The sequence below is a fragment of the Lethenteron reissneri genome, chromosome 58 (genome assembly GCF_015708825.2).
Source record: "Lethenteron reissneri isolate LAM-NWPU_2019-01 chromosome 58, ASM1570882v1, whole genome shotgun sequence".
NCBI lineage: Eukaryota > Metazoa > Chordata > Hyperoartia > Petromyzontiformes > Petromyzontidae > Lethenteron > Lethenteron reissneri.
Window position 1 is genome coordinate 6,988,390 of NC_083836.1, and position 25,620 is coordinate 7,014,009.

The 25,620-nt window shown below is 43.4% G+C and overlaps 1 protein-coding gene across 2 annotated transcripts in view; it reads left to right on the top strand.

Annotated features, from left to right (window-relative positions):
* Positions 1-25,620, top strand: part of LOC133357558 (sucrase-isomaltase, intestinal-like) — a 341,356-nt gene that overhangs the window by 205,480 nt on the left and 110,256 nt on the right. For both annotated transcript variants that reach the window (XM_061575541.1, XM_061575542.1), the window contains exons 15-16: positions 277-394; positions 9,307-9,481. In XM_061575541.1, coding sequence (XP_061431525.1) covers positions 277-394; positions 9,307-9,481 — 293 coding nt within the window. The remainder of the gene's footprint in view (positions 1-276; positions 395-9,306; positions 9,482-25,620) is intronic.

The window sequence follows — 25,620 nt, forward strand, 5'->3', positions numbered from 1 at the left end:
GGATTGCCGTGACCTTTTGCCGCCACACAGCGCAGGAAGCAGTTAATTTTTGCAAAGTGTTGCTCGCTCTGCCCTGTGGGCTTCAATTATTTTGCTTGAGAAAAAAAAGGGAGAGAGAGAGAGAGAGTGCCACGTTCTGGCTGGAAGACACCCCCACTTACGTGAGCAATTGCAATGCGAGCTGACCCCTTAGGGTGCAATTATTGTACATGTGTGGCTTGTGTGCTGATGGCGCGTCCTTTGCACGTGCATGTGTCTGTTTTTGTTTTTTTAAAGGTATTCTTGACGGACTCTTGTATTCGAAGACGCTCTGCATGGATGCCGTACACACGCTGGGGAGACACTATGACGTCCACAGCCTGTACGGACACTACATGTCCGTCGCCACACACCAGTAAGTGCCACGCGCCCGAACGCAACGCGTGTCGGCTGATTCGCTACGTCCGGGGGATGCGTATCACGATGAAGTCTGTTCGGGGGACGGAGCTTCTGGTCTGGCACCACGCAACAAACTCACGTCTTTAGAACTGGTCAGATTAGCGCGGTTGGCTACGGTCCGCACCCCAATGGTGATTCAACTAAGTTTTCAAGCACAGTGCGTTGCTCTTCTCAGTCCAGTCATCATTGGCTGCATCAAAACGTCACATTAAGTGTAATTATGCACCTAATTTGGCTAAATTTAAACTTCTGAGAATCGAAAATGTCGCTTTTACTGCCGAGTGATGGACCAGAAATCACCTCGTGACATGATTCCAATAGCACAATCAGTATAAAATGAGGATAAGGAACAACTAATAATGGTAATAAGGTATGTGTGCTATCTCAACAGTGATTGTCGTAGAGACTGGATCCTGCCATGGTTTTGTGGAAGTTGCATCACTTGCTCATTGACGCCACTTGATTTGAGTACAGTCGGTCCAACACTTGCCGTAGGAGGGAGATAGTGAACTATCTTCAGGATCTAGCTTCATCAGGAACTGATTTTTTTTTCCTGAGCAAGCCACCAGAATGTGAAGTGAAACGTCAGACATGCTCAACAACACGTGGTATAAGTCACAATGTGAGATCACAATTGGACTCGCAATTCGATTCCAGAATTTGGTTATTGTCAGCCTCATTTTTATTTTGTAGTGGATATAGCTAGTGCAGAATTTGATCATTGTTTTTTTTACCCTTTTATCTGGCAACAAAACTGACACCTTTTTTACAAGGAGTCATTTTGCATTGACCACAATACCTGAGGTCGAAATGCAAACAAAAACACAACTCTGATAATGTATGCACTGTCCTTGAAATTGATTGGTCCACACCCGAGACAGCTTTTCTTAGAGCCTCGTCTCACATGGTGTTGGACCAGATGATGCCAAAAGGCGCAAAACTCAAAGACAATGCACCATCAGAGTATGAGAGCTCGGGGTAAGCATTTACAACACCATTTATAACACCATGTGAGACGAGGCTCTAAGAAAAGCTGTCTCGGGTGTGGACCAATCAATTTCAAGGACAGTGCATACATTATCAGAGTCGTGTTTTTTGTTTGCATTCCGACCGCAGGTATTGTGGTCAATGCAAACATGACTCCTTGTAAAAAAGGTGTCAGTTTTGTTGCCAGATAAAAGGGTAAAGAAACAATTATCATAATTTGCTACTGGCAAAGGAGGTTCCAATGGTGTAGTACAGAATTGTTCACTCCGTTGGCATATAATATGGCATGTGAATATAATTTGCATATAATATACATGTATCAATAATTTATATTCGTCAAAGTTAAATGCATTTACCTTGAGTGCTGTATCATTTTGCATCTGATGAAGAGATACATTGATATATTGCGCACCTAATGATCACAACCGATCGCTCATCATGACTTTAACACACATAGACAAAGATCTCCCGTGTAGCCTTAACAGACTGTTGAGGCAAGTGCTGTTAGCGAGCACCTATGAAGGCCGGAACGGTACACGAGGGGGTGGATGGCCAGCACCATGCCCGACCGCCTTTATCTCTCCAGTGGCGATGTTTACATGCTGCGCCAGGTACTTATTTTGAGGCTGAGTCTACCTAGGGGAGGCTCAAGACCGGTTCAGATAATTGCCACTGGTGTTGGCCGTGAGCATGAATGGAACCCGGGTCACCGGACACACAAAGACACGGTCACACATGTTTTGTCAAGGACGGACAAGTACACACTCGTGTACACATCTCACATGTAAACCCACATGTGCACCACAGACATTGACTTGGGGCCCTAAGTGGACCATAACCAAGTGAACTTATCTATTCATTATGTACCGGGTGGGATATAATCTCCATGTCATCAGTAAGTCATCTGTCAGTTCATCCCATGTGGGTTTAATGCCATTGCACATCTGTAGCTCTGATCATTTATGAAGCCTGCTAATCTGCCATAGTCCACTAACCACAAAAGTCTTAAAGAGAATAAAAATAAAACGTATCCTCTCAGTTTTAAAGCTTTCGTGACTGCAGGGATTCATCTTCTTGGTTCTTTCGGTAAAGTCACGTAGAAGGAAAGTAATGAAATAATAAAAATAAAATAAAACATAATAAAATAAAACATAATAAAAGAAACGTCGTGAGAATTATTTTATTTTATTATGTTTTATTTTTTATTATTTTATTACTTCCCTTCTACGTGACTTTACCGAAAGAACCAAGAAGATGTATCCTCTCAGATTAGAGGTTGAATCTAATGAATGCTTTTGTGGCAGTGTTAGGCTCCAGTTCAGTAGCTGTGTGTCTGCGCACGCATCAATATTTCTTGGATATTAATTTGACTTGATGTCAATTCACGTGAGATAATTATTGTTTACCGCTGCTTCCAAAGTAACTTTTTGCTCGGATAAAGGGTGTTTGATTTTTTTAACGCTTTCCAACCGAGGTTAAAAGCGTTAATTAATGAACTGTGTCCATTCGTCTCGAACACGAGGTCACGGTAACTCTTGTCAAGATGATCAAGTCTAAACATTTTGGTTTGTTGTTATTCCGGACTTACCCGATTAAAAAAACTGGCTGGATTGATAAAAAGGATCTCCAAAACTCGGAATCCTATTCTCCGTGCGAATACGCAAACACATTTGGGCCGATCGCTACCGAGCAGTTTCGGTACTGTTAATTAAATGTCTACATGAGAAAGGATTACATAATGCATGCATCTGCATGAAACGTACGTATTCATCCAAAGGCCTATTTGGCCTTTGAATCAGTTTATGTCGAGCAAGGCAGGTAGAGATCAGTTGGCAGTGACCAAAGATTGTTGGCCCAGTGAGCAGGCACTATGTGAATGAAGTGAATGGAATTAAAATCTCTTCCCTCATGGCTGTTTCACAACCAGCCCGTTGAAGATGATGGACTTTACTGAGTACATACATTCGAGGGACGCCTTCATTTTGGATCACATGATCGGATTGATCAAACGTGGATAAATATGACCTAAAGGACATACGCTAAAGTAACTACCTCGCCTGGTATACAGGAGGTAGTGGGTTCAATCCCAGCCCTAACGCCTGCTGTATATTTGGACTTGGATTTTATCTGAGTCCTTCGGATGTTCTGTCCACATTTAGAAACATGCGTTTAAGAGTATTTGGCTAACATGTATTTCCACATGATAAGCCACTCCGTTCAGCTATCATTTGTGATTTCTAGATCGTTTCTGAAAAGAGCTGGTAAAATGCAAATATCGTTTAGTTTTTAGTACGTAAAGTTAAATCTCCAGTGCACTACAAATACTGTACAAAATTACTGTCAGCATCATGGAATAGTGTGAGGTGAATTGTGAGTTGTATTGGGTGAGCAGTGTTTCAGGCGAGTGGTCACAATACAACCTGATTGTTTTTAAATATTGTCCTTAGTCGGGGGGAGGAAGAGGGGGTGGTACAGCAAGTAGGTTTATCATCTAGTTGCAAATGTTGGATATTGTTTTATTTTACGTGTCGAATACCTATATTTATCTTGGCACTCTGGTTTTCACTCTTATGTAAGCATTTTTAAAAATATATAGATATAATTTCGGCATATATTATATATAGAGTGTTTTATTATCAGTTGCTGAGCAAAGACTCAAAGGCCCAAAACGCCACGTAGTCAGCAACAAACAGGTGTATATTAGATAAAAAAAACAGGTGTACTGCTGCAAGTATTACAGATAAGAGGCAATAGATAAAAATTGTGCAAGGCCATACGAACTTGGGGAAACAAGATAAAGGAAGGAAAGGCCTAATTCAAGCAGTGCGAATAAGAAAGAATAATGTTTTGGTCTGCAGAAAGGTGTCGAACACAATATGGATGACGGCGTCATGGTGGCGAGATGTTAACTACCTCATCTGATGTACAGGAGGTCGTGGGTGAAATTTCCGACCATGACGATACCTGTGCATTTGGAGTTTTCACGTATTCCCCGTGGTCACGTGGATTTTTCTCCGGGTCCTCACAAAAAACGTCCGTTCAGACTATTTGGCTGCTATAAATATCCACGTGATAAGCCACTTCGTTGAGCTATCATTTGTGGCCAGGTCGCTTCTGAGAAAGAGTTCAGATTAAAGAGTCAGTGTCTGGTATGGGTTGAGGAATCAATGAGTGAAGTTCATGGCAACAGTAACCACGGTAGTATGGCCCTTCTGAATAATCGTCTTGAGACACATTGATGCCTTTTTATACGAGCAAATAAATTATTACAGTGCTGTATTGTTATTCCCATTCGCAAGTGTTTGCATGCTGCCATATGTTCCTCATTGTAAACAAACTGCCTCATCCTCGCATGGGTCTATAGGGGTAATAAATGTAAAATAATCAGATACATAAATTTATGGAAATGCAGGTGGGCAGAGCTATTATGATCCCTTTAACAGTATTTAGTTTTCTCTGTGTTTGTAATTCTGATTGAAAATGCTTTCCCCATTTGCTGACATTCAGCTCTCAATAGAGGCATAATCCAATATTTCTCTCTTTGGAATAAAAATAAATGCTCAGGGGCAGAAAATGGCAAAATAAATATTTTGTACTGCAGCAGCCACAGCAAATAACCCCAACATAATTAAATCAGCATTTTCGAACAACAAAACTAAGTATTTGTGGTACATGTTGGTCAGAGCTTTAAGAATAAAACATTATAAAACACGTGTCATATGCAATATATTATTCTATAGAAGGCAAATGTGCATGCCTGAAATTACTTAATGCCTCATTGGTAAGGATTCCATTTGAATGAGATGTTTAACTGTTTTTAGTCTGGTTTGTTCGAATATTTCAAAGCTTGGCATCAGCCTTGGAGACAATAAGTAAAAATCCGTAGTGTGAAGATGATCACATTAGATTTCATTTCATGTATGCGGATTTCATTTTAAAACGTATTCCAGTGGTGAACAATTCTACTTTATTTGGGGAAACAAACTCATTTTTAATGTTCGTTTGTATTAAGTTTCCCGTGCTGAATGGAGCTTATGTTTCAGCATCTGGCACAGTCTCCCAAATGCACCGCTTAGCTTAATTCCAAATCAATAATTTAAAAACACGTGGAAATTAGCATGCGTACCCTCCCTGTTGTCATATTTGCTCGAGAATAATGCGGTGAGTCTGAATATTGACAGACTCTGTTTGAGCAGCAGAAGATGTGAGTGAGAAGGTTTCCAGATATGTCAACTGTGTGGAGATTTTCTTTTTTTAAGGCAGCATACTGGAGGCTTTTTTCAATGAAAAATCAAACTTAAATCGTTAACGAAACCTTGGTTCACATAAACGAACAAAAAAATATCCACTCGCGGAATTCAATAATATAATAAACTTCGACAGTGTAATTCCAGTTAAACTATAGATGAATAATACCAAAGCGACGCACATACTGAGACACCATAAATTACTTAATACAGAGAAGGTGAGATATGTTTTAATCAGTTGCGAACGTCAAATGGTTTGGTGAAAAACCACCCACTTGCACTGCCTGCATTATGCATTCAGTGTCGCCGTTGCAGATGGCCTGATTGATGTTTAAGGACATAGCTTGCTTGGAAGAAGCCTGCCTTCATGACAGCAGGTTGTGTATTCACACTCCTGACCGAGATAACAGACTGAGCCTCATTATACTGCTCATACCATGGCACACTGAGGCAGGCGTGTGTACTGAAATGAAAGCACAATGCGTGCATGCATACATGTACGTACATGTGTAATCACGTGCATGCACGCATACATACGCACACACGTACATACACATGGACACATGCTTGCATACGTGAACACGTAAACAAATATCCCCCACGTGGTTATTACTGCGGGTGTATGAACCGTAAAAAATACTCGTCATTGGCTTAATAGCGGACAATAAAGAATATTTGACGTCATTCGCAAGAATAGGCCATTATTTGCTAGCTTCATGGTTCAAATTTGCCAAGTAAAAAAAACAATAATTACCCGCAAATTACTCAATTCAGATTGTGCATAGTAATCATCGCCCCTATAATTTAAACTGAGTCAGCGGAACAGGATCCCAGGACCAATTCAGATATCGATAGCCACTGATGGTAGCCGTTGATGGGACTCAAACGCGGGTCTCTGCTCAGAGCGCATTGCATTGCTATCCACTGTGCCACGTCTCCCTTTTGAAGGCCGGCACAGTTTACACGAGGGGAGTGGGTGGCCATCACCACGCCCGACCACGAAGGCGAGGCTGAGTCGACCTATAGGAGGCCCAGGACCGGTTCAGATAATCGTCACTGGTGTTGGTCATGGGCGGGAATCGAACCCGGGAAGCCAGGATTATAGTGTAGCACGCTCACCACTGCCAGGCACGCACCCACACACCCACACACCCACGCCACATGAACACGAATATAAAACAACGATATTACGTTTCGACCGAAGAAACCACCAGTGAATTTTTAATATCTATTTAGAAGGGTCTTGAAATATTTGTCCAATTCCTTTTTCATTATTTCAGTTTCAAGCATAAATTAGACGTTCTAAGACAGTAAGGGTGCAGCCCTACATTGACTGGCTCAAGCCACTGCTGGCAGATGTTCCACTGCACAAACCATCTTGGAAGAGCTGGCAGTACCCACACTTTACCCCACCATCAGCCTCCTGCCGATCGACTAACTGTGGTGTGCTCATTTAGGCCGCTGTGTTGACCGAGGCGGAGGGACTTTTAAAAATGGCCGCCGATAGATCGAAGCGGCAATCTCTGGACTGCATGTCCAGTGCCCCAAACTTAACACGACAGCAGCATCTGTACAGGGATAACAAATGAGAGTGGACATGCATAGGCCAGAAAACTACTTGCTGCACTGCTCGCAACACCCATTTATTTGCCCAGCGGCGTGGCTTATCACCCGTGCGACGGTGCTTTCTTCATGTTATCCACCAACAATCGTGTCCATGGATTGCATGCATAAGCCGAGATGCACCCAAGCCTACCGGTAGGTTTTAGCGCAAGGCAATTGCATTTTTGTCTCATTTGGACTTCGAAAGCACTTTACGTGTTGTTACGAACCGGTGTGGCACACACGATTGACTGCTTTCATTTAAACCGACTTAATAAACTGACCTCCCATTCCATATCTCAACGTAACAGTAGAAAATTTAAATGAAGTCTCCTATAATTGTGCGAAATAATAGCATTTGTTCAAAGAAGAAAAACTCTGGTTGGGGTTTGACCTTCTCGGGTCTCACTCTTGATAAACACATTCTGCCGGTTTCCCAGATGGTATTGGTAAGTGCACTGCCCTCTAATTGATGGTGTCCGGGCATCTCTGGCATGAATTCCTCGTTATAAAAAAAAGCCCCTTCTGTTTCCCCGCATACAAATAAATGATGTTTTATTCCATCGACTCTTTGGTCTTCAAGGTTTAAGTTAACGAACTGTAAAATAAATGCATGATATGTTAACTGCATTAAAACTCATAAAAAGATATACACATACTGTACATCAAACAGATACATTAATTCAAAACGAAGATATTAACAAACAATGGGGGCACTGCATAGCAATATAAGACAGAAATATGTTAAATACAAACTTTTTTTTTAAGACGAGAGATCTCAGTAGCAGATCTAATCACACATAAAAAATGCACATTGATGGTCTGGTTTTGAAATGTAAAGCAGATTGGGTATTGTTCTACATACATAAAGCAATATAATAAAATAATACAATAATATAATATTTTTTATTATTTTATTATTTCCCTTCTACGTGACTTTACCGAAAGAACCAAGAAGATGAATCCATGCTGTCATGAAAGCTTTGAATCGAAATTTGAGCGGAGCATTGTTCTTGAAAGAGGAACGTCCTTATTGGGAAACAATTTTATGGCTCTCCAATGTATTTTCTGCTTGTGCCGTGTGTTATTGGGCATATCCAATGTTTTTTTTGCTGTCAGCTTCTTCAGATAAACACGTTGGCGAGCTGTACAGCACACACGTGAAACCCTACACTTATTATTTTAGGAGCTTAGCACAGGAGCTACGTCTTAGATTATCAAGGTTACTCTTTGGTTCTTTCTTTAAGGCCTCGACACAGAGGCATTGGGTCTCTGTGTTTCTATGTTGTGTGTCTGTGTTGTCTCTCTCTGCTTGTATGTCTGTCTGTGTGTCTCCGTGTCTGTGTTTTGTCTCTCTTACAAATTTAGTTCTACCTGATGACGGTCGCTTGTGTTGCAATCGAAGCGTCGTACTCTATTATTTACTTTATTTTCTTTCTACGTGACTTTACCGAAAGAACCAAAGAGTAATTCCTGCAGTCACGAAAGCTTCAAATCAAGTTTATTATCAAGGTTGGCTTTCAAAGTTTACAGACTCTAAGAGACAAAGCTTAGCCCGATACATATATATTCTATGTATATGTATGCAAATTTCGATTTAAAGCTTTCGTGACTGCAGGGATTCATCTTCTTGGTTCTTTCGGTAAAGTCACGTAGAAGGGAAGTAATAAAATAATAAAAATAAAACATAATAATAATTATTCTCACGACGTTTCGGCCACAACGCAAGTAGCCGTCCTCAGGTGAAAACCAGGTCTTTTTTTTCAGACGCTGTCGCCTCGACAGATATATGCATGTAAGTTGAACTTTTTTCGCACCGTACGTAGCCGACCGTGCTAATCGTAGAGAGCGGTAGCAATGAATGTGCGCATTAATCAATCACCAAACGAGTGTGTGAGGTGATGAACGTTGCAGGTTTGTGAGGCTGCGATGTGAGCTGGTGCCATCACTCCATTGCTCGCCGACCGGCAGGCGAAACGACCGGGTCGTTGCGCAGTGACGTTAGGTCCGGCACCTTTGCCCCAATTCACAGGGCCATCGTCAAGATCTTCGGACAGGAGAAGAGGAGCATCATCTATTCCCGGTCCACGATGCCCGGATCTGGATCGTACGCCGGCCACTGGCTTGGTGACAATGGGGCCAACTGGAATGACATCAAGTGGGCCATCCCCGGCATGCTCGAGTTCAACCTCTTCGGTTTCCCCTACGTGAGTGACCTCATTGCTTGGCTCACATCGCTAAGTGTCATCAAACGACCGTGATTCTTGTTGTTGTTGTTGTTCACTATTGAAACTCCACGTGAGCCCGGTATAAAACGTCGCCCGCGGAATAGAGGGGGAACAGGGACTCTGCGAACATCATCGGCCGTGATTCAAAACGAATGCGACCAAGCCACATCAAACAGAGCTGCTTTTTTGCGTTGTATGGGGTCCACATAGGGTGCCGCGGTGGCGTGATGTTAACTACCTCGCCTGGTATACAGGAGGTCTTGAAATCGTTCCCGACCTTGACGCCTGTTTATTTTTTGTTTGCATGTTCTCCAGTTCAGTGGGCCTTATCTGCTAAAATAAAATCAAATGCTTCATAGTTTTAAATACTTTAAAAATATTGTATCTACATATTCAGCATTCTTGCATATTCAGCATTCTTGCCAAAGAACAAAAACGTTCAACGCATCGCGCGCTGTCAGATGCGCTTCTGCGGCCATCTGGAACGCTCTTCCTTCCAATATTATGAAGCCACTGGAGCTATGTACTTCTACATCTAAATCCAATGAGCACGGTTGGCTACGTACGGTACGAAAGAAGTTCAACATACGAGGACATCTGATTAGCCAGCAGCATGTTTGCGTAACAAGCCTGGTTCTGATGCTCTAACCCAGAAGATTGCAACTAATCTGGCGTTTGCTTGCTGAAATACATGCTGCTTGCTGGCATTGGTCTGGGAAGTCCGTAGACTAATGGATAAAAAATATATTTCTATGTATGTGTGGTCACATAGAATGGAGTTCTGCTTAAAAATAATACAGTTTTTTTGGGTTACATCGCGTAATGATATAAATGTGTCATTAATCCCGCCACCACTCGACACAGCCGATTAGTCATGTTTACAGTTGTACACATGTCGTAAACATTAAGAATCGTAAACATGTTGTGGCTTTGCTCTCCAACACACCGGTGTGCTGTACTAGTAACGAATTGGCATGTTTAGTTTACGTGACAAACCTTACTAATTGGCTGTGTCGGGTGGTGGTGGGTTTAACGACACATTTATATATTTACGCAATATACCCCCAAAAAAACCTGTATTACACTGGTCAACACACTTTTTCTGGCATAAGGTATTCCAACGGTTTTAAGGTAATTTTGGGGTGCTGATTCCAAATCTGGTATCAGTTTTTGTTTATCACATCAGGTTTTGAGATATCAAATATTGCATTTTCAATAAAAACTGCGGAAGAAAAATATTAAATAAATGTGGATATCTACATAAAATGATATTATGAAGACACTATCCTAAAAATACAGCGCGATATTTTAACACTAAAGCAGTCACTGACTCGAAACAACTTGCAATCATAAGTGACAGAGTTAATTTCGAGTAAAATCAATGACAATGGGCTATGCCGATAGCATAAAAATGAGATGTAATAGAGCAAATCTGAGATCAGATTTGGATTCAGCACCCTGAAATTAGTCTAAAACAGCTGCAAAAGTCCAGGCCAGAATTTTTTTTGTTGACCAGTGTTATCGATGATATTGGTCGCGAAAGCCTACGTGTTAAACTGCTTATACATGCTGCTGCCTGTGTTTCCACGGTTGTGATTATTAGCTCTCTAATGTGCGATTGGATTCTACAGCATGTCTTTCGTAACGATATCCGATGTTTAGCTCCACGCGGTGAGAGCTTCTTCAGGAACTCAATTCAGCTGCTGAAGAAACGCCCAGCACGTTGAGCGAAACGCTTCTGGATGAAAGCCTCCCCGTACCGTTTCCATTTTCTCGTGGTCTTTCTGAATCAAAGGCCACCTTCGACTCGGACAGATGGCAAAAAGAGCTCTGTTAATGGATGCAAGCATATTACAGAGAGAGTTTTGGCAGGGAAACTCAGAGTAAGGATGCAACAACTGTCTCTTGTGTCTTGGGATACTTTCCAGGCCCCTAATCAATCCCATCATTAAGTCTCTGCCAGTTGAGCCGTGCAAGTAGTCTGAACATATGATGCATTTTTTGGGCCACAAGGGGAACACTCACAAGTTGGCTGGGCCAAAATAAGATGGACATATTTCTCAGAAAATGACAATGACATATTTTTGTCCCTTGGCTGATAAGGAAATAGCTGTTGGTGAAGCTTTCATCATCATCAACCCCAGCTATGATATATATATACTGTGGGGTGAAGGTCTCCCTACCCCACTGCTACTCTTAATAGGTCCAAGCCCAGCTTGTATCAGTTCCCTGATGTGTTCCTCTTTTTTGGTTGACGCTGAGTGGAATCGAAGCGTGCACCTCCCCACGCCTCTTGCATTCCTTTCATCTTTTGTCTCATTTTATTTTTCAGTGCACCATGTTGCTGATATATGGCATAGCAGGTGATGTGCAGTGATTGAACACTTACTCTTTCAGGCGAGTTGGTATGTTGAATTCCATTATCAAATTCAGTTTTTAAAAAGCACCTACATCCTGCTTGATTTCCTCTTCATTTCATCATTTTGATCCCAAGCCTTATTCAATTATTACCCCATATAGGCACTACACACAAAATCCGCTCTGTTTTCCACTTGTGTCCCTCTATCAAATATCTGTCTCAAGATTACTTTTCAGGGAGGTTCCTACCTTCTGACGTTTGGCCACATCCTTTTTGTTGAGGAGTTTTGCACGTGAGAGGAAACTGGCATATTTGGAGGACACCCTAGTACTGAAATAAATACGGAAAAGTCCACACAGATGGGTCAGGAAACCCCTTTGCTCTACCGCGATCTAAAAGCCACATTGTAGCTCAATAGATGGGATTCTTGCATCCACAGCATAACCTCCATGTGGTGCACAAACCCTTACTCCATTGCATCATTCATTGCCTGCTATAAAGAATGCATTTCAGCCAGCCTCGGTGTGTTTATAGCTTCATAGTTTATGCTTGGGAAAACATATACAGGCGCTTAGTAGATAAATGATTCTGCATAAATAAACCTGCAGCATGTGTTCCACCTAATTCGCACATCCATCGACACGCTAATCTGTATGGAGGAAAAAAAACACTAGCCAGGAAACGCTGCTTGCACCGTTGCATAACTAACTATACGACCTCAAATATTCTTAACCAAGTGATTGCATCATTGACGAGTTCAATACAATAATTAAATCATTAGTACACTGGTGTTTGCACCATTTATAAAACACAAGGTGACCACGTATGTGTTTTTTTTTCACGGACAAATATTCTCTGCGGTAGTTTCACAGTAGGCATGCAATGCTGCTTTTTAACCTTTGCAAGTAATATTTTTTACGTGACACAGGTCTGCGTGTATTTATTCAAATCTCCCTAACTTCAAAATGCACGAAAACAAAATGACATGGCTCTATCTGGCAACCCAACATCTCTCTCGCTCTCTCTCTCTCACGCCTCTGCCCCTTTTCGATCGTGTGCTCGGTGAGAATGTTATGACGCTTGTATTTCCCTTCTCCTTTTCAATCGGCACATGCAACCCTCGGTCGAACGTGAGCCGCAGTCCAGCAGATGTACCCGCGTCCCCCCCACACCCCCGCCGTTAAGTCAGCGCAACGGAGATGGGATCCCGTTTGGCAGCTCGCCTGGGAAAGTGTGTCTAACTTGATATTGGACATCTCAGACAGCCCAGTGAAAGGATCCAATATTCACCCCCCCCCCCGTCCCCCCGGCATATTGTGCATGCTGGAAATATTGAGCTCGCCGCCCTCAAGGGTGAGCCATCTAAAGTTTGGCACCGAGAAGCCTCCATTCCTGTGGCACGGGCGGCATGGCACCTGCAGTAGGCCAGCGCTGTCATCTCCAGTGATGAATGTGACGGCGATTCCCCCGTTAGTTTTGCCATCTGCTTGCCGAAATTAAAACGTTGGCAGCGCGCGTATTAGGGGTTCTGGTGATAGGAGGATAATATTTGGGGATTCGACGAGAGGAAGCTCATTTTATGTGATTTGATGGGAAAGTGCAGGCCAGCAATTCCTTGCTCATACCACTGCTGGTAAAAGGGCATCCCACCAGAGGGAGCTCTCGATATCTCTCTCGAATATTTGGCCTACTCTTCCACTTTTGCCAGACGTCTTGGAAGAGGTGGGAGTACCCACGCTTTACCCCACCACACGCAGCCCGTTGATCGACTAACTGTAGTGAATCTATTGACATTGCTGGGTGGGAGAAGATTTGGTGGATTCAAGAAACGTTCAAATTTTTTCAACCGCTGCGCTTGGAGAAACAAACTACCGACATCTGGATTGCAACTGCAGAGTTCTCACTGTGACGCCACTGCAGCTACAGATTTACACAACTGCAGATAGTGTTTCGATTTAAAGCTTTCGTAACTGCAGGGATTCATATTCTTGGTTCTTTCGGTAAAGTCACGTAGAAGGGAAATAATAAAATACAATGTATTGCCGTTGTTTTCACACCTGATGATGATTGCTTGTGTTGCAATCGAAACGTCGTGAGAATTGTATTGTTTTTTATTATTTTATTATTTCCCTTCTACGTAACTTTACCGAAAAAAACAAGAATATGTAGATAGTATGTCAATATATACTTTTGTCCCCTTGTTTATTATATTCAAATTTGATGTTGAATTTTAATGTGATGGCGCTTTGAGTGGCAGATTGATGTCAGAAAGGCGCCACGTATGTAAACAGAAATAAAAGTAACCTGACTATCCCAAAGGGGTTTGGCTAGCCATCAAACAATGACAGTCACTGCATCGCATGCTTTCAGGTGCGCTTCTGCTGTCGTCTGGAATGCTCTTCCGTCCGATATTAGGAAGCCACTGGATCTATGCACTTTTAAATCGAAATTCAAAACTGTTTTTTTTTCAAACTGCTTTTTGTCTTTGGTTTGTTGTCCTTGCCCGGCACCTCAGATTAACACGGTTGGCTACGTACGCTGCGAAACAAGTTGAACAAACACGCATACGTATAAAGGCACGCAAAACAGTTGTCCTCCGTTCAGACTCACAAAGTGAAGAAACCAATGCTGTTAGCGATCACCTATTGAGGCCAGTACTGCACACAGAGGAGTGGTGGTGTGGCCAGCATCACACGCAGCCACCTTCGTTCCCCATGTGTTGACATTCACATATTCTAGCAGGCAGATATTTGAGGCTAGATCAAACCTAGGCGACTTCTAGTGCAGACTACAAATACCACTTTTTAACGAATTTTGTGCTTGGCTTTGGAGAACAGAATCCAAACTAACTCACGGGGACTGATAGCGACAGTGTCGGAACCACTGTGCCATCACTCTGAAAACGTACATAACCGTTCGTGCAAATGTACAGACACAAGCAGGTACAGGAATTTACGACTGACACATATGGAATGACACAACAACAACAATAACCGCCATTCGCCACTAATTGGCAGCGACGTCCCTGTGGCACTTGTGCCAGGCTATGTGCACATTGAGGCCATGTGAAGTGTCGAATGCCAGCTGACAGGAGGTCATGGGGCAGACCCATGTGACATGGGTCGACTGACTGAGATGACTGGCCGATGCAACACCTGTACACCCTACTGTGCTCACAATGTCACTCACACACACATACACCCTCACAGATGCCCCACATTATGTAACCGTTGTCGAGAAAAGTTTTGTGGATTAAAAAAAAAACATTTGCTGATAATGTTGAGCTTAGCTGGGAATTCTGGACAAAACCCAAAAACTTGTAAAAAAAAAGTATTAGGGTTTGCTCAATTGGAGATAACAAATAAATAAAGCACGCACATCCTGTGTCCTTTGTGGCTCTCCCCAGGCAGACGTGCAGTGGACAGATTAAGAAAGGGACACACGCAGCTATTGTAGCCTTATCCACACACGGCCGTTGCCATGTGCAGAAAATCTATCGGCACTTTTACGCATACAGTACAGGGACTCCTCTACTTACGAACGAGTTAGGTTCCAGAGGTCTGTTCGTAAATCGATTTGTTCGTAAGTCCAACTTTACTCTAGTCGATTCCAAACACGTTGTACGGCGTGTACACTAAACACAGGGAATGGCTTTAAAAGTTGTATAATCTCCTGTAGATGTAGATGCCGCTGGTTCTTTACGTTCTGCAGATGTAGATGCGCTGGTTCTTCACGTTCTGCAGATGTAGATGCCACTGGTTCTTCATGTTCTGCAGATGTTGATGCCACTGGTTCTTCACGTTCTGCAGATGTTGATGCCACTGGTTCTTCACGTTCTGTAGATGTAGATGCCACTGGTTCTTCACGTTCTGTAGATGTAGATGCCACTGGTTCTTCATGTTCTGCAGATGTTGATGCCACTGGTTCTTCACGTTCTGCAGATGTTGATGCCACTGGTTCTTCACGTTCTGTAGATGTAGATGCGCTGGTTCTTCACGTTCTGCAGATGTAGATGCCACTGGTTCTTCATGTTCTGCAGATGTTGATGCCACTGGTTCTTCAGGTTCTGCAGATGTTGATGCCACTGGTTCTTCACGTTCTGTAGATGTAGATGCCACTGGTTCTTCACGTTCTGCAGATGTAGATGCCACTGGTTCTTCATGTTCTGCAGATGTTGATGCCACTGGTTCTTCACGTTCTGCAGATGTAGATGCCACTGGTTCTTCACGTTCTGCAGATGTAGATGCCACTGGTTCTTCACGTTCTGCAGATGTAGATGCCACTGGTTCTTCACGTTCTGTAGATGTAGATGCCACCACCACCATCTATTACGCAGCGGTTGAACTTACGACTCTAGGTCCGAACAGGCAACTGGACATACGGACAGGTTTGTTCGTACGTCTGAAAGTTCGTTAGTAGAATGTTCGAGAGTAGAGGAGTCCCTGTACGACGAACTCGGGTTGCCATGATTATCATGACAGCATCCAATGTCACGATTTGACGATTATCGCGATATTAGTTTCCCCATGACTTTGTAATTGTATTCTTATTGTGTCGATTTTTGCACTTTTCAGTAATGAGAATAAAAATGACTTAAAAGTTTTTCGCCTGCAGTTCATGCAAAATAAGCCTGCAAAACATGGCCTCACCATTACAGTCTATAAAGCTTATTACAGTACGCACATGCTGTAACATTACACCCATGATAATTAAATAATTCAATAAACCAGAGAAATAATGACCAATATATTCTTTGGCTCTTTCGGTAAAGTCACGTAGATAGGTTCAAAGAAAATAAAATAAAAACTACGACGTTTCGATCGCAACACAAGCGTTCATCATCAGGAAGAGGGTTGGGGGTGGGTTCCCACCAAATTATAGATTTGAAGCTTTCGTGACTGCAAGGATTCATATTCTTAGGTTTTTTCGGTAAAGTCACGTAGGTAAAACATTAAAATTAATAAAAGTAAAATAAAATAAAAATCACGACGTTTCGGAGGCAACACAAGCCTCCGTCTTCACAGCTGTGACGGTTCCACCTGAAGACGGAGGCTTGTGTTGCCTCCGAAACGTCGTGATTTTTATGTTATTTTACTTTTATTAATTTTAATGTTTTACCTACGTGACTTTTGCCGAAAAAACCTAAGAATATCCCACCAAATTCTTTGGATAGCCAAATACATGGCTCTCTTTTCCCCTCTATACCATCCTACAAAAATACATTTATTTCACCCATGATATATATTTTTTTCCATAACACTGAAAATTGTAAAACATTTTTAAGTTAAAAACTTTTATAATTTTACAATTTTAGCAAATTTTTGAACGTAAAATTAAATTGGCCATCTTACCTTCCAGAGTTGTTGTTGTATTGCTCGCAGGTGAAATGAGGTGCTCAAGGTTTGTCTTGATCCCCGGCAGGCATGCCGAAATATGCCTTGTAGGCCTCACACATCTTAGCAGATACTTCCACAGAGTACTTTTTTCGCTCTTGTCTTGATAAATTGGCCGCAGACATAGCAAAATGCATCTTCCGGATGCTTGCAGTCTCTTGATGCCATCTCAGAAAAATGCAGATATGTATCCACTTAGGCAGCTGGAACTAAACTGAACTGGTGGGCTTAAGGCCCCTGTATTTATACTACTATTTATATTACTGGAAAGTTCTAGAATGTTCTAGAAGTTACTCCAAGTTTACTCAGCACTGAATCTATCTGGAATATTCTGGAAAATAGGTAAATTTAAAAATATCAATGTCCTGGTCACAGAAGCAACGTTTGTGGGGAATAATATCCATTTTCTGTACTTTTGAGGCATAAGCAATAAGGAAATAACACGTACTACCCAGGAACAAAAAAAGATTGTTACACAGTGTAATCTGTGCTCTCTCTGTGGGTTATTGCTTTGCATTCCTATTTATAAGAGCCGATGTTCTACCCTCTACTGACGGACCCTTCAAATGAGACTCTGTTTTCTTCGGTGCTATAGGCTATTGTGTGACTGCATAAATGCTTAATTATGATTGCAGCTTATGGGCACATACAAATATGAAAGTAAACATTACGCAATCTCATGAATCTCTCTTGAGATATCGTCTTTTCCATTACTGAGATCCCATCACTAATGAGATTTTGCCTCTCCATTGTCTTTCGCAGAGAGTCATTTGAAACGTATTGCGATGCCATCAAACACAATTATAAGAGTGCCTGCACTGATTGAAAAGAAAACTCAACATATTTAGCAATAACACTGCGGCCTTGAAATGGAAAAAGTATATTACCAACAATGGCCCTTCTTCACAGCACATTAGTTATTAATTAAAATTATAAAATAAACAGAATCTAGCATTGAAGCTTTCGTGACTGCAGGAATTACTATACTCATTGGTTCTTTCGATAAAGTCACGTATGTATAAATAAAATAAATTATAAATCACAAATGAAATATAATTATAATAAATCACGACGTTTCGAATGCAACACAAGCGCTCATCATCAGGTGGAAATGCGGCAAAACACACAGCGAGGGAACACACAGAGGGACATCACACACAGAGCACACAGAGAATGGCATACTGCAAGGAGGAAAATACAGCAATAAGATGGGAGACGCGAACTCAACAAACCTTAGAAACATAATGCGATGCAAACCAGTCGGCCAACAACAAAGTTTGACAATAACCTGGTTGACCACGTATTTCAAAAGACTGCTAAATTTTGTGTTCATCTTCTGGGATGAGCATACCAACGTAAACAGAGGACAAGGACTCGTGAACAGACACGAGGTACAAGGTAGCAGAAATACATACATAGAGAAGACACACGGGGAAATATGTTTTGGGCAGCACAGAGGGACAACCAGAGCAACACCCCACTAAGAGTTTAGTGTCTAACTTTGTTATTGGCTCATTGCGGTTGGCCCAGTGAACCTTTTCGTTCTGCTCCCATACAATCTTAAGCCATCTTCTTGGTTCTTTCGGTAAAGTCACGTAGAAGGGAAATAATAAAAGAATAAAAATTAAACATAATAAAATAATTCTCACGACGTTTCAGCCACAACGCAAGCAGCCGTCCTCAGGTGAAGAACAGGTCTGTCGGACGCTGTCTTTCAGACAGACCTGTTCTTCACCTGAGGACGGCTGCTTGCGTTGTGGCAGAAACATCGTGAGAATTATTTTATAATGTTTAAAATTATTATTATATTATTTCTCTTCTACGTGACTTTACCGAAAAAACCAAGAAGATGAATCCCTGCAGTCACGAAAGCTTTAAATCGAAAAATCTTAAGCCAATTTAGGGGCACCGCAATGTAACCTGTCCTGTGAGGGGCGGCCAATCTCCTGGCACCGGGAAACCGTGGGACTCTCCCTCTAGGGGCCCTTTGGATTAAAAGCCGATGTGCCAGGCAACCCCCCATCAGGACACTACGTGGTTGCGCTGTGTGTGGGTATGCGCTTAGTGTGGGGGTCTGAAGGGGATTGCGGCGTTTGCGGAGTTGCTTCGTGGTCGTGGCACCACAGTATGCACGTATGTGTGTATGTATGTTGAACTTCCTTCACACCGTACATAGGCCAACTGTGTTAATCGGAGGTGAGGAGGAAAAGCAGAAGAACATGACCAAAATGCTCTTCCCATCCCAGATCTCAGGAGCACTGAGTTCGGACTTTCTGTAACCCGCTTCCCCCCTTCACTTATTCCAGTTCACGCCTTTTACCGGAGCTTTTGTCAAATTACAAATAAATAAACAACCATGACCGAAATGCATTTCATCGCCCGAGCCTAGAATTCGCCACAGTGCCCCCTCCATACGTGTCCTCTGATGCCTCACAGTGGTTCCCTAATATGCCTCTTCCATTACAAGGGCCACATCAAAGCCCATTTTAGAGAGCGCAACGGCATTGCCGTTCGGTTCCCGAATTTGTATGATTGCTTCCGTGGGAGGCAAAGGAGGCAATGTAGACAAGGCGACTCGCCCATTCCTCTTTGCTGCGCAGCTGAGGGCGAGGCAATGTTTTTTTTCTGATGTAAGGACGGGGGAGGACAAAATGCGATGCCGAGAGGACGTCACGCCGACGAGCGGAAGAATTGTGGGTTAAATGGTTTGCGTGGCAAACTGGCTGGTCGCCCAGATTTCCGGCGTGATAACCTTGCCGGGCGTTTGATAAACCACGCACAAAAAAAGCCAGTACCGTCTGAAATGTATAATGCAAATTAACCTCTTACACTGCAGACAATCGCTTTATTTATTTACAGGCGCGTGTGCGTACGTGTGTGCGTCCGTACGGGTGTATGTTTTTAATCTATATTTTAAAACCGCCGTCAGCGTGGAAGGTGCCTTTGAACTCCTCAGGCGATGGCAATTTACAAACCCCTCCCCACACGATCACGGCTCGATAACGTCCCTCGGGAATGGATCGTCGGTTGTAACCGCTTGCGACAAACATACACCGCAGGAAAAACAAGTGCACTGACAAACAGCTGGTTGTAGCAGCTGTTGCTGTGTTTCACTTCTTGTAGGTCAAAGGATTGCTGTCCTCCGCAGGCACAATTCACTCAACACCGTCTATTGCATTGCAAAATCCCAAGCGTCCCAAATGTGACGTGTGAAATTTGATCATAATTCACGGGAGATATGCCCCTGAGTTTCCGAACGCAATGAATGTTCTTGGTGCGGTTACATCTACGTTTAAACGGACGGCGGTTTGGTAATCAATCTGTGCGTTACTTTATTACAAGGAAGCCCATTTACACCATTTATAAAGAATGGAACCTAAGTTTGACAGGTATAAAGGAGTTATGTACTTGACATATATGGGTAATAAAATAAATCGACGTTGGTCCGCCTCTCGCATTAAAATAATGTTTCTTATCCATTAACCGGCGTTCCTTCTGGGCGAATATTATTCGACAGTATTTGTCCATGCGAGCAAACTTTTGACCTTCTAGGCCTCATCAGCAGTCAGGCCCTTTAAAATAAATATAGCTGGGCTGCCAGATATTTTTATGGTATGGGTACTCCAAATTCAAATAAAAAAAACTATTCAATACAGGGAGTCTAACACAATGCAAATAAATTGTGGAACGTACACAAAACATTATTATTGGTCGCCAGTTACAAACCAACGTCCCGCTTTACTCTTCTCACAGAGAGGAACATGATTTATCACACAGCATCCTGCAGTGTGTTCTGCCGTGCTGAGGGAGGAGATTCCTAAGACGTGGGTTGTGTTGAAATTCCCTGCACCTCTGCCGTAGCGGACGGACATACTATCATGGTCTCTGTGCAGGACTACCCCTGCTGGAAACACAATGGTACTCTGCTTCTTCTCAGCGTGCCTAGTAAGACGATACTCTTTGGTTCTTTCGGTAAAGTCACGTAGGTATAAAATAAAATAAATTAAATCACGACGTTTCGATTGCAACACAAGCAATCATCATCAGGTGGGAAAACCACAGCAAGAAAAAAATCAGCAAAAAATGTATTGCTGTGGTTTTTCAATCTGATGATTGCTTGTGTTGCAATCGAAACGTTGTGATTTATTTCATACCAAAGAGTATGGATCCCTGCAGTCACGAAAACTTCACATCTAGATAGTAAGACGATGTTGAATAATGCTTGACGGGACCTTTCCTGGTATGGTGAGGAGGAGCATGCCCTGGTCATTGTTACAATCAACGCGGTTCCCATTCTTATAAAGTGGGTACCACAAGGGCATCCATCAAATCCTACGCACACTGTCCTGTAGTCCAAGCAGATATGATGATGTCATCCATTACAGTCTGCTCATGACTGCCAACTTCCCTGTTCCCTCAGCACATTTTTACCTTTGGGGTTTTTTGTTCCCATTTTTTTTGGCGGTGGGGTGGTGGGGGAATAAAAATTAACCCGTAAAAACAAAGTTTGTCACTATAAATCCTTTATATGCGTGGCGGCTAGAGTCCTCTCGTCCTCTGGCTTGAGATGGCTGCCACCTATGGGTCAGATGATTGCCTGCCACCATTAAGCAATTGGTAATTAAATATAATGTATTTTTTCCTAAAAAGTGTAAAATTTTGGAGAAAAAAATTTCACGAAAATTAATTGTCACGCACAACGAGTCTGTGTGCAAAATGTCAGCTCGATTGGATCACGGGAAGTGGGTTAAAAAACGACCGAAAGATTTGCACGGTCGTAAGCGCGCAAGCAAGCAAGCAAGTGAACTTAATATAAAGGATTTAAAAATGAATGTGGATGGGTTACGAGCCCCTTGCAACTGAACCAGAATCTCGAGCCCCAGTTGGTCACCTCGACATCCTCGTGGCTTCTTGTTCGACTATACACATATATACATAATTATCTGTAACTTGTGATCTTTAAGAGTATTAATGTATTAATGTAAGCTGGATCGCTCAATCTAAAGTAATCATTCTATCATTGGAACCTCATTTGCCAGTAAAAAAGATAATTGTTTTTTTAACCTTCTATCTGGCAACAAAACTGACACCTTTTTAACAAGGAGTCATGTTTGCATAGACCACAATACCTGCAGTCATAATGCAAACAAAAAACACAACCCTGATAATATATGCACTGTCCTTGAAGTTGATTAGCCTAGTCTCACATGGGTTGGACCAGATGACGCCAAAAGGCGCCTTTTGGCTCTAAGGAAAGCTGTCTCGGGTGTGGACCAATCAACTTCAAGGACAGTATATATATTATCAGAGTTATGTTTTTTGTTTGCATTATGGCTGCAGGTATTGTGGTCTATGCAAACATGACTCCTTGTAAAAAGGTGTCAGTTTTGTTGCCAGATAGAAGGGTAAAAAAACAATTATAATCATTCTATGTTAGATTCCGATTCCAAGAGACAATTCCCATATTTTTCAATAACACATGTCAACTCTCTCACTCTGGTGCCAATATTGCCACTACAGTATTTAATGATACAGATGTTTGCAATTTGACCTACGTGCAAATGTACCTTCCTCACTGTTGTCTACAATTCGAAAGAGTTGGATTCGCCTATAACAATGGTTAAATTCCATGAGTGCCTCGTTTGTGCCTCGTGATTATTAGCCGCCTTTGCTAAGCCAGGTGGGAGCCCACAGCAATCAAAGCCTAAGGTCCATCATATTGCCATATGTAGCACATACACATCCTAGGCTTGTAACAGATTTCCCTCGTTATCGAGTCGATGAATTGCCATCATTTATTATTATTAGCCTTTTGTACCCAACTTTTGTTTAATCAGTGTAATTTTATGAATGACAGATTCATTCGGAACCCTCGCAGAAAATGAATCGGCGTTTTTGAGAATGTTCCATGAAGAGGTTATCGCAGAACTTGGTTTGTTAATATTTTCAGCGGACCTGTTCTCCGTCCTCGGGAGCAGCACTTTACTTACCATCCTGCTTTAGAGAGAAATAAATTCCGTGGCGCTGCTGCATTGGCAATATCGCACAAATAACAAAAAACACATTCATCAAACAGGACCCTGCGGGGTGGGCTGGTAGGAATAATACTTAGTACCGGTACAGGGATATCGACCGGGTATAGAGGAGTTAAAGACAAAATTACTGTATTCTAGTGTAACGTTAATTAAAAGTGTTTGTTTTGACAAGAAACGCTGTGAGATTTAAAGACCCCTCACCACCAGCCCTCACAGACCAGCCCTCACAGACCAGCCCTCACAGACCAGCCCTCACAGACCAGCCCTCACAGACCAGCCCTCACAGACCAGCCCTCACAGACCAGCCCTCACAGACCAGCCCTCACAGACCAGCCCTCACAGACCAGCCCTCACAGACCAGCCCTCACAGACCAGCCCTCACAGACCAGCCCTCACAGACCAGCCCTCACAGACCAGCCCTCACAGACCAGCCCTCACAGACCAGCCCTCACAGACCAGCCCTCACAGACCAGCCCTCACAGACCAGCCCTCACAGACCAGCAGCCCTCACAGACCAGCCCTCACAGACCAGCCCTCACAGACCAGCCCTCACAGACCAGCCCTCACAGACCAGCCCTCACAGACCAGCCCTCACAGACCAGCCCTCACAGACCAGCCCTCACAGACCAGCCCTCACAGACCAGCCCTCACAGACCAGCCCTCACAGACCAGCCCTCACAGACCAGCCCTCACAGACCAGCCCTCACAGACCAGCCCTCACAGACCAGCCCTCACAGACCAGCCCTCACAGACCAGCCCTCACAGACCAGCCCTCACAGACCAGCCCTCACAGACCAGCCCTCACAGACCAGCCCTCACAGACCAGCCCTCACAGACCAGCCCTCACAGACCAGCCCTCACAGACCAGCCCTCACAGACCAGCCCTCACAGACCAGCCCTCACAGACCAGCCCTCACAGACCAGCCCTCACAGACCAGCCCTCACAGACCAGCCCTCACAGACCAGCCCTCACAGACCAGCCCTCACAGACCAGCCCTCACAGACCAGCCCTCACAGACCAGCCCTCACAGACCAGCCCTCACAGACCAGCCCTCACAGACCAGCCCTCACAGACCAGCCCTCACAGACCAGCCCTCACAGACCAGCCCTCACAGACCAGCCCTCACAGACCAGCCCTCACAGACCAGCCCTCACAGACCAGCCCTCACAGACCAGCCCTCACAGACCAGCCCTCACAGACCAGCCCTCACAGACCAGCCCTCACAGACCAGCCCTCACCACCAGCCCCCACCACCAGCCCCCACCACCAGCCCTCACCACCAGCCCCCACCACCACCCCTCACCACCACCCCTCACCACCAGCCCCCACCACCACCCCTCACCACCACCCCTCACCACCAGCCCCCACCACCAGGCTGCTATAAAGTTCAACGCGATGATGAGCCACGTAGTTGAGCTGTAATTTGTGGCCAAGTCGCTTCTGAAAAAGCGCGACATAGCTAAGTGGGCCTTCCCTGTTAAAATAAAAATTAAAATTCAGGGAAAAGTACCAAAAAATAGGTATTGAGTGAATAAAAAAACAAATGTAACATCAGACATACAAGCAGTGTGTGTCTCTGTGTTGTCTCTCTCTGCTTGTGTGTCTGTCTGTGTGTACCTGATGACGATTGCTTGTATTGCAATAGAAACGTCGTATTCTATAATTTAATTTTTTTTCTACGTGACTTTACCGAAATAACCAAAGAGTCGTTCCTGCAGTCACGACAGCTTCAAGTCAAACATTCTCTTTGTTGGTGACAATGATTGGACTTAGACTATCAACGCTGTGCACGTGAAAATTCCTTTACTCACAGGCACCGGCCTGAACTCGCACCCAGGCCCTCGGTGATGCCATCCCAGCAATCTCACCTTGAGCTAGCCTGCCATCACTGAAAAAAAAACTTTGTTTTATTTACTCGCAAATAGTAATAACGTTGTTACATGCCGATGAACAAGTTTGCTGCAAATTAACCTCGTGCCATGCTGACGCCACTTTATTTATGACACGAAAACATTATATAGACCCTCCGTGGTGTAAAGTTTAATCTTCAACTCTTATATCCACCTCGCTGTCCTCTCTATGGGCTATGAAGAAGGGCAATTGCCCACAACGTCACCGTCTATATACCTTTCCGTTTAGGGCCACAGTGTTATTGAGGAATGTATTGCATTGCCTCTGCTCGTAAGCTGTGTACTAGAAAGTTTTTCAAACCGTTTTTTTTTGTTACCGCGAGATTTATTTTTTCTTGTTAAACGACGGCGTTGAGAAGAGACATGGATGGGAGCCGAGTGTCGGATGGCCCTTGGGATGTCAGTGTACCCCCCCCCCAC